We start from the raw sequence: 12311 nt of genomic DNA, 5'->3' as shown, positions 1-12311 counted from the left end.
CGGCGGCATGGGAGCCGCCCCGCGGGCCGAGGCGCAGGGACCGGCCAATGAGAAGCCGGGGAAGAAGGGGACGGGCACTTCCGCTGAGGGAAAAGGGGCGGAGCCTGCGGGCCGCGCAGTCGGGTGAGTGGCGTCTGGAGGCTTGAGCTTCCGGATCCTGCAAGGGGCCCCGGCGCCCCAGGGGTGGGTGGCAGGACCCTGGTTTGGGAGAAATGGGCATAAAGGGGGTGACTGGACTCAGGACCCCCGGGTGGTAGAGATGCGCGGGAGTCCCAGGGATGTGTGGCAGCCGGACTCTCGGGGCTCTTGCTGGGCTAAGACACTCTATTGCCCAGGGAGTGGTCATGGGGGTAGAGAAGGGCTGGGGGTACGCTAAGGAGGTCTGTGGCAGAGGGGGCCAGCTGCTGGGCCCAAGGGTCGCTGTGGGGCTCTCGGGGTGACAGGCCTGGCTGTGTCCTCCCCCAGAGCTGCCCTGTCCAGATCATGGACCCTGAAGTGTCCTTGCTGCTGCAGTGCCCCCCAGGTGGGCTTCGGGAGGAGCAGGTGCGGGCTGAGCTGAGCCCAGACCACGACCGTCGCCCACTGCCAGGAGGGGACGAGGCCATCGCTGCCATCTGGGAGAGCCGGCTACGGGCTCAGCCCTGGCTCTTTGACGCCCCCAAGTTCCGCCTGCACTCAGCCATCTTGGCACCCACTGGCTCACAGGGCCCACAACTGCTCCTGCGCCTGGGCCTGACTTCCTACCGAGACTTCCTGGGCACTAACTGGGCCAGCTCGGCTTCCTGGCTGCAACAGCAGGGGGCCGCTGACTGGGGTGACAAGCAAGCCTACCTGGCAGACCCACTGGGGGTTGGCGCCACACTGACCACTGCAGATAACTTCCTTGTCTTCCTGCGTCGCTCTCGGCAGGTGGCCGAGGCACCTGGGCTGGTGGATGTGCCTGGTGGGCACCCTGAGCCTCAGGTGAGATGCCAGGCTGGGTGCAAAGGCACAAAGACTCAGCTCAGCTTTGTTTTCCACATCCCTTAAGGGGGGGGATGGGTGGTGACCTGGTGCTTCTCTGAAAGACTGCCCAGGGCAGCACCTCAGCCTCCCCATTGACCCCTGTTTCCGACCTGTGCGAAGCCAGGGGATGATGGGGGGTGGGGGGGTGGGGAAGAGAGGACTGGCTGGATCTCTGGTTGTCCATCTGGAAATGGCGGGCCTGGGTCAGGGGATCACCAAGACTCTTACTCTATGCCTAACCAGGCCCTCAGGGCCAGCAAATAATTGGGGGGGAGGCAGGGTGGGAAGAAATGGGGAACAGGGGCTGAGCCTGACCTCTCCCAGGCCGTGTGCCCTGGTGACAGTCCCCTGCACAAGGACCTCCCTGGGGAGCTGGTGGTGCATGAACTCTTCTCCAGTGTCCTCCAGGAGATCTGTGATGAGGTGAGTGCAGGGTGCCCCAGACAGGTGGGCAAGAAGGGAGGGGGTAGAACATGCCAGAATTCCCCAGGTGTGGGCTGGCAGGAGAGTCTGCAGGCATCTGGCACTGGGAGAAGAGCTTGGCTTTGCAGTCAGGCCCAAGTGGAATGGAATTCTAGCCCTCGTATCTGTGTGCCTCAAGCTCTTCCTCTTTAAAATAGGAACAATAGGGGCACTTGGGTGGCTCAGTTGGTTAAGCATCTGCCTTGGGCTCAAGTCATGATCTTAGGGTCCTGGGATCAAGCCCCGTGTTGGGCTCCCTGCTTATCAGGGAGTCTGCTTCTCCCTCTGGCCCTCCCCCACACTTGTGCTCTCTCTCTCTCTCAAATAAATAAAACCTTAAAAAATTTTTTTAGGGTGCCTGGGTGGCTCAGATGGTTAAGCGTCTGCCTTCGGCTCAGGTCATGGTCCCGGGGTCCTGGAATCGAGTCCCGCATCGGGCTCCCTGCTCCTTGGGAGCCTGCTTCTCCCTCTGCCTCTGCGTCTCTCTCTCTCTCTCTGACTTTCATGAATAAATAAATAAAACATTTAAAAAAAAATTAAAAAAAAAAATTTTTTTTAAAACTAAAAAAAAAAAAGAGGAACGATGATAAATGTCTTGCCTACTCCCCTCCCGTCCCCCGTGTGTTGAAAAGAGGAGTAAATGAGAGTCCCAGTTACTACAGACTTCCCTTGGATGATCCTGGGCAAATTGTTCGGTCTCTTGGGTTCTGCTTTCCCATCTGTAATATGAACATGCCTAAGATCTGACATTTTGTGACTCTGGGCACTTGAACTACGAACAGTAAAATGCTGTACAAGGATAATGTTCTTCACTGAGAGGGGCAGGCATGTGGGCAGTGGGCACTGACAGGTGGACCTCCTGTCCCAGGTGAACGTGCCACTGTGCGCCCTGAGCCAGCCACTGCTATTGGGCATCGCCTGCAATGAGGCCAGTGCCGGCCGCGCCAGTGCCGAGTTCTACGTCCAGTGAGTGAGCTCTGGGGTACAGGGTCCTGGGTCCTGGGATAGGTGGGTGGTTGAGGGGAATGGCTGAGGCAGCTGGGGTTCCCCAAAGATCCTCCAGGGACTGAGCGCTCACCAAGCCACTGTCCTGTCCTTTTGCAGGTGCAGCCTGACTTCCGAGCAGGTGAAGAAGTCCTACTTGAGTGGGGGAGCCGAGGCCCACGAGTCTACCAGAATCATCTTCGTGGAGACACAGGTGTGAAGTGGCAAAGTGTGTCTTGCTTGGACAAGGAGCTGGTGTTGGGCTTTGCATAGGCCAGGTGATGCATGTCTGTCTCCCTGGGGTTGGGTCAGATGGGGCTGCTAAATCTCTTAGAGCTCTCCTCCGGAGCCACAAGGCCTCTTTGGGGATGCCCTCGGTCCAAGAGACGGCCAGGAACCTCTTCAGCCTCCTTATCGTGTCTCCCTAGGGACGGTGAAGTGCAGAGGGTTCTGAGGCTCAGGAACACTGGGTACAGCTCCCTCAAGAGACCTGAGGGCTGGATGTTGGGGGTCTTACTTTCTCCCCACAGAGGGTATGGAGGTTGCAGGAGACCGAAATGTGGGCTGAGCTCTGCCCCTCGGCTAAAGGCGCTATCTTCCTCTACAACCAAGTCCAGGGAAGTCCCACCTGAGTCGCCCTAGGGCCCTCAACCCTTGCACAACTTGGAAGACAATAAAGGACTTTATTCTTGGATTCCATTGGCATCTGCTGTTTCCGTGAGACAGAGATGGACCGCTGGGAGAGACCTGGGTGGGTGAGAGACAGGAGGAGTGTCTTGGGAAACAACAACAACAAAAACCCAGCCTCAGTTTTCCCCTCTGCAAACTGGGATGAGGACCGAGGCCCCCTTAGCAGGATGTGGTGAGGGTTCGGGCCTCCTACGGGGTGGAAGCTGCTTTATGAAAGATGTCTCGCTGCAGAGTAACAGCCGTGTTCCCGGGACAGAGCGACGGAAGCTGGGTCAAAAGCCTCAGTGAGGGCAGGCAACGTCCCTCCCGCTTTGCGGACGGGCGCCAGGAGTCTTTCCGCAGATCCGCGGGCCTCGACCTCGTTGGATGGGCCTGAGGCGCCAAAAGCCAATGGGTGTGCGGGGTGTGGCCTTCGGCGCACTTCCGGACCCGCCGGTTCGGTGGGCGTGGCCTGGGCGTCTAAGCCAATGAGGACGTGGGGGCGGGCCTGCATAGGCGCAGGCGTTTGGCGGCCGCGGAATCCGTGAGCGCAGCGGAGGCGGGGCTTGGCGAGCCCCTCCTTCACCCGCCCCCTACCCCTCCAAGCTCCCGGGTTGGGTAGGGGGTCCCGGCGTCCCGGCGTCCGGGACTTCTTGTCCCCGGACACCGAGAGCAGTGTGGGGAAGGGCTCCGGACGCCCTGGTCAGAGGCAGGGACAGGTCCAGGACACTGGGGTCTGGTCCTGAGTAAAGGAGGCCCCACCGCCCCTGGCTTCCCCAAGGCTGCTTCAGTTTCCCTTCGCAAGTAAACAGCGCCAGACCCTTCCCTTTGGCCCCGGAGTGCTTGAAGTGTGGTCCCCTCCTGGTCCCAATGCACAACTCTTTGTGGCCTCCTTTCACCAGCCGCCTGCCTGTCGCCATGCTGTCCCTGTGCCTCTGCGGGTTGTGGCGCCGCAGCCCTCCCATCCGGCTCTTCTCAGCGGCCACCGGGCAGCGGTGAGTCGGGGGCCGGGGGCAGGCCCCCATCATTCAGTGGGTTTTGTTGAGGAGGGCCTGCCCGGCTCCAGGCCTGGACCTAGGTGCCATAGTTGTGATCTGTCTACTCTGTGTCAAGTGCCTTACAGGCTTGTTTCAGGTAACTCTCACCTTCACGACTGAGGACACAAGATCAAAGATTAAGGGACGACCCCCAAGATCATACAGCGAGTTCAGTGGCAAAAGTGGAATTTGAGTCCGAGCCAAACTCTGCTCTTTTCGCGACTGTGGTGGTCGTCAAGCATCACTGAGCAACTCACTGGGTGGGTGGGGCTGGGGGTGGCTTACAAAAACGCAGATTCCTGGGCCCTGTTCTGGAGATTCCGATCTGTAGGAATGAACTGGGGCTCAGGAATCTGTTTTTTTTTAAACAAGCTTCCTGGGTGTTTCTGCCACAAGGGGTCTGAGGGCTACACATTGAGATGTTCTGATCTGCACCATACCTGAAATGCTCAAAAAGGGAGGGATGATTTGGAGATGGATCTCCCTTGGCACCAGCCTCAGCTTCCTCACCTCCTGGTTTCTTTTTCTTTCTTTTTTTCTTTCTTTCTCTTTCTTCCTTCCTCCCTCCCTCCCTTCCTTCCTTTCTCCTTTCCCTTTCTTTCTTTCTTTCCTTTCCCTCCTGGTTTCTGAGTTGAGGAATGTGGTCCAGGGGCTCTGGGAGGGGGAAGGGAGGAATATCCTCTGTGTTTCCGTAGCCCCTGCAGTTTCTGGCCTCTCTCCACAGGTCTGGCCCCAGGAACTACTATGAACTGTTAGGGGTGCATCCTGGTGCCAGCACTGAAGAAGTTAAACGAGCTTTCTTCTCCAAGTCCAAAGAGGTACCAGGTATCCTAGGTGGGGAGGGGGGGTCCGTCTGATTCAGATAGGGTACATTTCAGATTCCCAGGAGTGGAGTTGAGTGGCTCACTGTGGATGCCACATTCCCTCAGCATGTATAGAGAGTGGGAGGTGCCCCGAGGGCAGAGGTCTGGCCAGTTGGGAGGAAAGGTTGGGGGCAGGAGCCAGGGGTTCTGTGTGACGGGCTGCACGTTGTTCTTTTGACCTGCCTGCTCTTGAGAAGGCCTGGACCAGGGCATATAGTGAGAGCCAGGCAGCAGGTGGGGAGGGCTTGAACAAGGGGAGGGGGCAGGAGTCTGTGCTTCCTGACTCTCTGGCCTTCTAGAGGGGTGGGCACCCTGAGAGGGATGGTACTGTCCAGGCAGGGCCTCCGGGAATGACTTGAGCCTTTGTGGGTGGATGTCGTTGGGATGGGTTCTGTGAAGGGACATGCAAAAAGAGCTGAAGGGAGTCCTGCCCCACCCCAGCTGCACCCTGACCGGGACCCTGGGAATCCGGCCCTGCACAGCCGCTTTGTGGAGCTGAGCGAAGCATACCGAGTGCTCAGCCGAGAGCACAGCCGCCGCAACTATGATCTCGGGCTCTGCTCAGCACCTCCTCCGACGTCTGCAGGAACCGCAGCCTATGCCCGGTCTGCTCACCAGGCACACAGGTGGAGCCATCCTGCCCCTGGCATGCCCCGCGCCCCGAGTCTCCTGGGGAGCCTCATCCCCGCTCTTCCTTTCTCCTCCCTCCCAGCGGCTCCTGGGAGCCCCCCAGTGCACAGTACTGGGCCCAGTTTCATGGTGTGAGGCCTCAGGGACGAGAGTCGAGGCAGCAGCGGCAGCAGCACAACCAGCGGGTCCTGGGGTGCTGCCTCCTGGTCATGCTGGCGGGCATGGGCCTGCACTACGTGGCCTTCAGGTGCCTCCCTGCCTTCCCTGCCGGGGTGATGGGCGGAGGGGGGGAAGCCCGGTGTGGTCAGCTTACATCCACACCACCTCTGGGGCCTGTACTTCTGTGTCTCTCCAGCTAAGAATGGCATGAAATTGGCCTCCTGAGCATCATCTTACTTGGCCAAGGCAGCTCTGCACTCACTAAAGGCTAAGGTCATTTTCAGGTTTTTTGGCATTTGAATGTAAATCTCTGGTGCTGGATGGAGCCAACCAAGAGCATGCACAAGAAGGAAATATGTTGTAACTGGGCCTCACCAGCAACCATCCTCACTTGTTGGGCAACCAGCTGTCTCCCTGCCACCCTTTTATGCATGCCATGGATACTGAGGTTGTACGACAAAGATACCTAAGGGCTGGTGCCCACAGCTAGCAGCCTGCCTAGCTCAGCGATGGAGTTAGATCTATACCCTTTCTAGTCTCCTGCGAGGACGAACACCCTGATGTTCAGAACCGCTGTCACCACCTTCGACAGGGCAGCCAGGGACCTGGGTCACCAGTGGACCCTGGATAAGCCCCCTGGCCCTTCTGGGCCCCTCTCCCCACGTAGGACAGGCAGTTAGGCAGAGGTCCTCACAGATGTAAAGCTGTGAGACCCTAGAGTGGCATGGATGGCATGGGTTGGATTTGGGGGACCGCAGGGATCGGAGTTAATTGCAACCCCCTTGCAGGAAGCTGGAGCAGATGCACCGCAGCTTCATGGATGAAAAGGATCGGATCATCACAGCCATCTACAATGACACACGGGCCCGGGCCAGGTCTGTCCCTGCTCCGTCCTGCCCTCCCTTCAGTGTCCTGGCACCACCCTCCGGGATCCTCCGTCCTGACCACCCAGGTGCTCTCTCCTGCAGGGCCAACAGAGCCAGGCTCCAGGAGAAACTGCAGAGGCAGCAGCTGCAGCCACCCCCAGGAGGCCCGGGGGTCGCGCCGCCGCCGGACACAAGCACCCGCCCCTGAGCGGCTCACTTGGATGGGGGCTACCCCGCGGGACTTCCCACTCCCCAGAACGCGTGCAATAAAGTGCTTTTCAGAGCTCGTGTCCGGCTCCTTGCTTCAGGCCCAGCGGCCCCCTCCCGGGCCTCGCCGGGAGACGGCACCCCGCCCTCCGGGTCCTGGCGGCGGCGACCCGGGAGCCCGGCCCCCTGGGCGGCGCGTCCCCTTTCCCCTGCTGCGGCGGGAGGGTGTGGGGGGGGGGTGGAGGGGGCGGGCCCCGGCGGCGGCCTCGCCCCCCCTTCCCCCGCCCCTCCCCCGCCCCGCGGCCCGGTGGGGAGCGCGTGTCTGGGTCACATGAGCCGCCCGCCCGCCAGCCCGGGCCCGGCCCCCCGCCGCCCCCGCCGCCCCCGCCGTCCCCGCCGCCGCCGCCCGCCGCCACCGGCCGCCCGCCCGCCCGGCTCCTCCGGCCGCCGCTGCTGCGCTGCGCTGCGCTGCCTGCGCTCAGGGCTCGGGAGGGGGCCGCGGAGGAGCCGCCCCCCGCGCCCGGCCCCCGCCCGCCGCGCCCGGGCCCGCGCCATGGGGCTCTGGCTGCCGCCGCCCCCCGCGCCACCGGGCTAGGGCGATGCAGGCGCCCCCGGCGCGCGGCCCCCGCGGGCACCATGAGCCCCCTGCTCCGCCGCCTGCTGCTCGCCGCGCTCCTGCAGCTGGCCCCCGCCCAGGTACGTGCGTCCCCGACATCCCGCCCGCCGTGCCCTCTCTCAAGGTTGGCGGAAGTGGGGAGTCGCGGAGCGGCCTCTGCCTCGGGGATCCGCGGGGTCGGGCTGCGGACCGGGGCGTGGCGGGGATCCGGCCAGGGCATCCCCCGGGAGGAGTCCCTCCGCGTCTGCCCGCCAGCCCGCCAGCCCGCCAGCCCAGCCCCGGGCCACTCCCCTGCCCCACCCCGTCCCCTGGGTTTGGCCGGGGGCGGAGCCGCTTGGTGCCCGCAGGACTTGGTTCGGCGCCCACCGTGTCCCCTCCTGACCTGCGGCGTCCGAATCAGCCGGGCCCCCAGGCTTAGAGATTGGACGCCACCAACGCCGCCACTCTCGTGGCTGGGGCAGGTCTCCCGTGGCCAGGAGAGGACAGGTAAAGCTAGAGTGACCCCAGGAGCAGAGCAATCTGGAAAAATGTCATAGAGGAGTTGAAGCCTTTTGACGGCCAGGGCAGAGACCCAGGGACAGCGACAGGTCGAGCCCTTCCTTGAATGCACCTTGGGTCCAGGTCCCTTCTCTCCTACAGGGCCCCGTGTCCCAGCCTGATGCCCTCGGCCACCAGAAGAAAGGTAATAGTAACAATAACTGCGCTAACCAACACTGAGGAGGTTTGCCCGTCACCTTGTGTAATCCCAGCCACTCTCCAAGACTCGAACTCTTATTCTGCCCATTTCGCAGAAGAGGAAATCGAGGCAGTGGGGTTCCTGGGTTCCTGGGCAGGGGAAGGCAGGTTGTGAGGGCAGAGAGACGGCTAGTGGAGGGTGGCTGCGACACAGGAATTAGGGAGAACAGCGGTGGGGGGACAGGGGACAGGGGAACCAGGGAGGAGCTGCAGGAAACCCAGGGGGGACTTAACCCTTGTGCATCTGCCCCCAGTGGTGTCATGGATAGATGTCTATACCCGTGCCACCTGCCAGCCCCGGGAGGTGGTGGTGCCCCTGACTGTGGAGCTCATGGGCACCGTGGCCAAGCAACTGGTACCCAGCTGCGTGACGGTGCAGCGCTGCGGGGGCTGCTGCCCTGACGACGGCCTGGAGTGCGTGCCCACCGGGCAGCACCAAGTCCGAATGCAGGTGCCGGGGCAGGTGGGGTGTGCCCAGCTGGCGTGGATGCTGGGGCTCTGGGGGCGGTGGGACTGGGGGCGTGGGGGCAGTGGCCAGAGCCTTGGCTGGTGGGCGAGCGGTTCTCCCTCCAGCCCATGGAGATTCTCCGCCCCCACCCCCATCCCCACCCCCCCGCCTCTCCCTCTCTCTCTCTCTCATTGTCTCTCCTCCATCTCTGGAATACAGATCCTCATGATCCGTTACCCGAGCAGTCAGCTGGGCGAGATGTCCCTGGAAGAACACAGCCAGTGTGAATGCAGGTGCCAGCCAGACCCCCGCTTCTGAGCTCACAGAGACCAGGCTCCAGCGGGGGCGGGGGGCCAGGGGGCGGCGCCGGGCATGGTGGCACACCACAGTGGGGACAAGATTGCCAAGACTCGCACTGGGGTAGGCCTGGGATCTGGGGTAAGACAGTAGGAGGTTTGGCTTTTCTGATCCTCTTCCTCCTCCTTGTGTCTGTCTGTCTCTCTTACTTTTCAGACCAAAAAAGAGAGAGGGTGCTCTGAAGCCGGACAGGTGAGTCTCTTGGGCTCTTGCTGAAATGGGGTTGGAGCCCAGGCCCAGCAGCCAGGATGTAACGTGTGGATGGGGCGGAGGGGGTGGGGGTGTGAGTGTGTCAGGAAGCTGCAGTCCCGTCCCCTCTTTCTCCTCCCACTGTGTCCCCCTGTCCCCTTTTCCTCTGCTCCCCGAGTCTGTGCGCTCTGGCCCAACCCCAGCTCCTGGGAAGACTTTCCTTTCCCGCCCCAGACATGTTGCTTCTCCTCCTAGGGCTTCCACTCCCCACCACCGCCCCCAGCCCCGCTCCGTTCCGGGCTGGGACCCTGCCCCCGGAGCACCCTCCCCAGCTGACATCACCCATCCCACTCCAGCCCCAGGCCCCTCTGCCCACGCTGCACCCAGCGCCGCCAGCGCCCTGACCCCAGGACCTGTCGCTGTCGCTGCCGACGCCGCAGCTTCCTCCGTTGCCAAGGGCGGGGCCTAGAGCTCAACCCAGACACCTGCCGGTGAGGAGCTGCGGGCGGGCGGCATCTGTTTGGGAAGGCCTCGGGGCTCCGGGAGCGGGTCCGGGGTGAGCCTGTCAGGGAAGGGGAAGCTGCCGAATGTGCCGAACAAATATTTACCAGGCAGCCACCAGGATCAGTGTAAACAGAGTTCACATTCTCATGTGAGAGTCGGGCTTGAGGACACATGATGCCCGCAGAGGAGGTCAAGGGCTGAGGTCAGGGGCACCCAACATGGGTCCCTGAGAGGTCACAGAGGCCCCAAAGGTAACATCTGCCTGCAGTCAAGATGAGAGAGACGGCTCTCCAGTTTGTGAAGCTCTGGGCCTTCCTAAAGGCTCCTGTGGGAGACATCTGTCCCACCTTGGGGGCTCTGTGAGAGGCCAAGGGACACCATGGAATCCTTGTCCACCCTTGTCCAAGGTGCTTCTCACCCCTCCTCCCTTCCACAGCGAGGCCATGGGGTGGCATCACGTGGGCCAGGAGTGGTAGGAGAGAATGGGGTTCACAGAAGGTAACAAAGGGGTGAATCTAGAGGAGCACGGGCTGAGCCGTGCCCACATGACCAGACCCCTTCCTTCCTTCCTCAGGTGCCGGAAGCTGCGAAGGTGACACGTTGCTTTTCAGACTCAGTAGGGCCACTTGCCTCACAGGCCGCGCCCCCCCCACCCCCACCCCAGAGCGGGACATGTTGAGAAGAGCCCAGTCCCAAGATCTCCGCCTGGGCAGAAGCTGCTCCAGGACCTGGGCCTCTCAGAGGACTTCCCAGCTGTCTCGGGTCTCTCCAAGGCTGCCACCCAACAGGGTGGGCAGCTGGACGAGGAGATGTTAGGCAGCACCAGGGGTCGCGGACTAACCCGGGAGAGAAGGGGTCCCATCTCCGTTTTCACCCACCATGTACAAGTGAGCGTCTTACAGCTGGCTTCTCTGTCGCCTCCCTAAGAAGACACCGATCCTCCACACATACTGGGAGTTGGGCTTCGGTGTGAGAACTGTGAACCCCCGACCCTGATAAAAGAGATGGAAGGAGCTGTCCCTGCCTGTGTCACTGTTTGTCACTGTCCTGGCTGGGGGATTCAGGCATTCTGCGTCACAGTGCCTCCTCGAGCCAGAGCTGGTCTTACTCCTTCATTGTATCTGTGGAGGAAACAAGGCCCGAGGTCCCCTACCACGTCACAGACAGAGCCGGAACTGTGTCTTCTTAATAGTCCTGTTGTCACATCCAGGCCCTGTCCCCCCTGCTCATCACAAAGGCTCCTTTCTGGAAGGAGATGGCCTGCTGTGGCCAGTGAGCTTGAGGTGGGACCCAGATCTGCTGAATGATCTTGGTTGTCACTGCCCCCTCTCTGAGCCTCAGCTTCCACATGTGTACACAGAGGGAATGGATGAGCGCTATGGCCCCGGCCCTTAGGCTCCAGGAAAGTCACTATGTCTTCACTTGATAGAAAAACCCATCTTCTGTGGCGGGCAGCACTCTATATGTAAGCTACTTCCTCTAGCTTAACTCTGAAGGCACACCCCTGCCCTGTCCCCGCCTCCGCGTAAGGGAAGTACCCAAGGCTTGGTTTGGGAGATAGGTCCCCTCACCCCCAAGCACACAGTTTTCTCCACCTTCACCTCCCTTCACCTTGGGCTCCCCTCACCAGCCCATGCTTGAGACTCTTCTGACTTTTGTCTGACCCAGCCTAAGCTCTGCGCCCAGCCTTCTGCCTGCAGCCTCCAGTGGGGAGTGAGGGGCAGACCAAAGGCCAACCCTGGGGACCCAATGCTTACCTTGCTGAGACAGGACATTCAGGGGCAGAGGTTAACCCAAAGTGGCTACCCTAATGGAGGCCTCTGAGGTGGGAGATTGGAGGGCATGGTAGTGATCTTGTTGGGCCCAAGGCAGGAGTGGGGTTAAACCAGAAGAGACAATTCCTGTGATTACTGATTTCAAATCATTTTTCTCAGCTATGCTGTCACTGAAAATGCCATAGCTCAACTGAAGTGAGACAGATGAGGGCTGGGGACCCTAGAGCTGCCCCCTCCCCAGCCCACTCAGTGCTAGATACGCACAGTGCTTTATATGCACCCCCTCTCTTAGTCCTCGATGCTAAGGTCAGCACTGGTGATTATCTTCCTTTTCCAATTGAGGAAACAGGCTCAGAAAGGCTGATGGATCTGGGGATGTGACCCCCAGTTGGCCGTCTGTAACACTCAGTTTAGGTTTCGTGGCCTCCCAACTACAAGTTCATTACTTCAGCTGAGAGATGTTGACTGGGCACTGCTGGGTGCTGGGGCACCTGAAAATACCAGCCTGGTTGGGGGAACCGGCCCAGCCAGACCACTGCCGTCATGACTCAGTGGTCAGTGTGCGGCGGGTAGAGGCAGGCCTGGACGCCGGCGCGGAGCAAAGGGAGAGCATTAGCTCTGGGCCAGGGCCTGGGGGAGCACCTCATGGCCGCAATCCCACCGTGGCCCTGCCAGGTGGGTGTTGCCAAGCCCGCGGTACAGGGACTCCAGAGCCTACCAGGCCCAGGAACTTGCTCAAGGTCACATTGCCAGTCAATGAACGGCAGACCCCAAATTCAAACGCAAGTCTGAAGCCCAGGCTCTC

The 12311-nt window shown here is 61.2% G+C and overlaps 3 protein-coding genes across 12 annotated transcripts; all 3 read left to right on the top strand.

Moving 5' to 3' along the window:
• Positions 1-123: 123 nt before the first annotated feature.
• Positions 124-3145, top strand: NUDT22 (nudix hydrolase 22). Of its 3 annotated transcripts, none has more exons than XM_045893413.3 (6): positions 124-183; positions 466-963; positions 1330-1428; positions 2336-2433; positions 2572-2665; positions 2982-3145. In XM_045893413.3, the coding sequence occupies exons 2-6, from the start codon at positions 484-486 to the stop codon at positions 3081-3083; spliced, it is 873 nt and encodes a 290-aa protein (XP_045749369.1). In that variant the 5' UTR covers positions 124-183; positions 466-483; the 3' UTR covers positions 3084-3145. The 3 variants fall into 3 exon arrangements, with proteins under 3 accessions (XP_045749369.1, XP_064432327.1, XP_045749370.1); XM_064576257.1 differs by having other exon boundaries at positions 2880-2985; XM_045893414.3 differs by lacking the exon at positions 1330-1428.
• DNAJC4 (DnaJ heat shock protein family (Hsp40) member C4) lies at positions 3065-6958 on the top strand. 5 transcript variants are annotated; one of them, XM_045893417.2, is made up of 7 exons: positions 3065-3202; positions 4023-4115; positions 4882-4975; positions 5462-5646; positions 5733-5897; positions 6598-6684; positions 6778-6958. In XM_045893417.2, exons 1-7 carry the CDS (start codon positions 3180-3182, stop codon positions 6881-6883), a joined length of 753 nt encoding a protein of 250 aa, XP_045749373.1. In that variant the 5' UTR covers positions 3065-3179; the 3' UTR covers positions 6884-6958. The 5 variants fall into 5 exon arrangements, with proteins under 5 accessions (XP_045749373.1, XP_064432330.1, XP_045749372.1 ...); XM_045893416.3 differs by lacking the exon at positions 3065-3202 and adding an exon at positions 3233-3664; XM_054511866.1 differs by lacking the exon at positions 3065-3202 and adding an exon at positions 3673-3924.
• A 318-nt stretch (positions 6959-7276) lies between these two features.
• On the top strand, positions 7277-10747 carry VEGFB (vascular endothelial growth factor B). Of its 4 annotated transcripts, none has more exons than XM_045893408.3 (7): positions 7277-7578; positions 8120-8180; positions 8488-8684; positions 8901-8974; positions 9195-9230; positions 9483-9718; positions 10306-10747. In XM_045893408.3, exons 1-6 carry the CDS (start codon positions 7519-7521, stop codon positions 9694-9696), a joined length of 642 nt encoding a protein of 213 aa, XP_045749364.1. In that variant the 5' UTR covers positions 7277-7518; the 3' UTR covers positions 9697-9718; positions 10306-10747. The 4 variants fall into 4 exon arrangements, with proteins under 4 accessions (XP_045749364.1, XP_045749366.1, XP_045749367.1 ...); XM_045893410.3 differs by having other exon boundaries at positions 7278-7578; positions 9584-9718; XM_045893411.3 differs by having other exon boundaries at positions 7280-7578; positions 8138-8180; positions 9584-9718.
• The last annotated feature ends 1564 nt before the right edge of the window (positions 10748-12311 follow it).

This window comes from Mirounga angustirostris, unplaced genomic scaffold, assembly GCF_029215605.1.
Source record: "Mirounga angustirostris isolate CCGP_5_RB_7025 unplaced genomic scaffold, mMirAng1.0.hap1 SCAF_13, whole genome shotgun sequence".
In the NCBI taxonomy this organism is placed as follows: domain Eukaryota; kingdom Metazoa; phylum Chordata; class Mammalia; order Carnivora; family Phocidae; genus Mirounga; species Mirounga angustirostris.
This window is presented reverse-complemented; position numbering and strand designations above follow the sequence as displayed.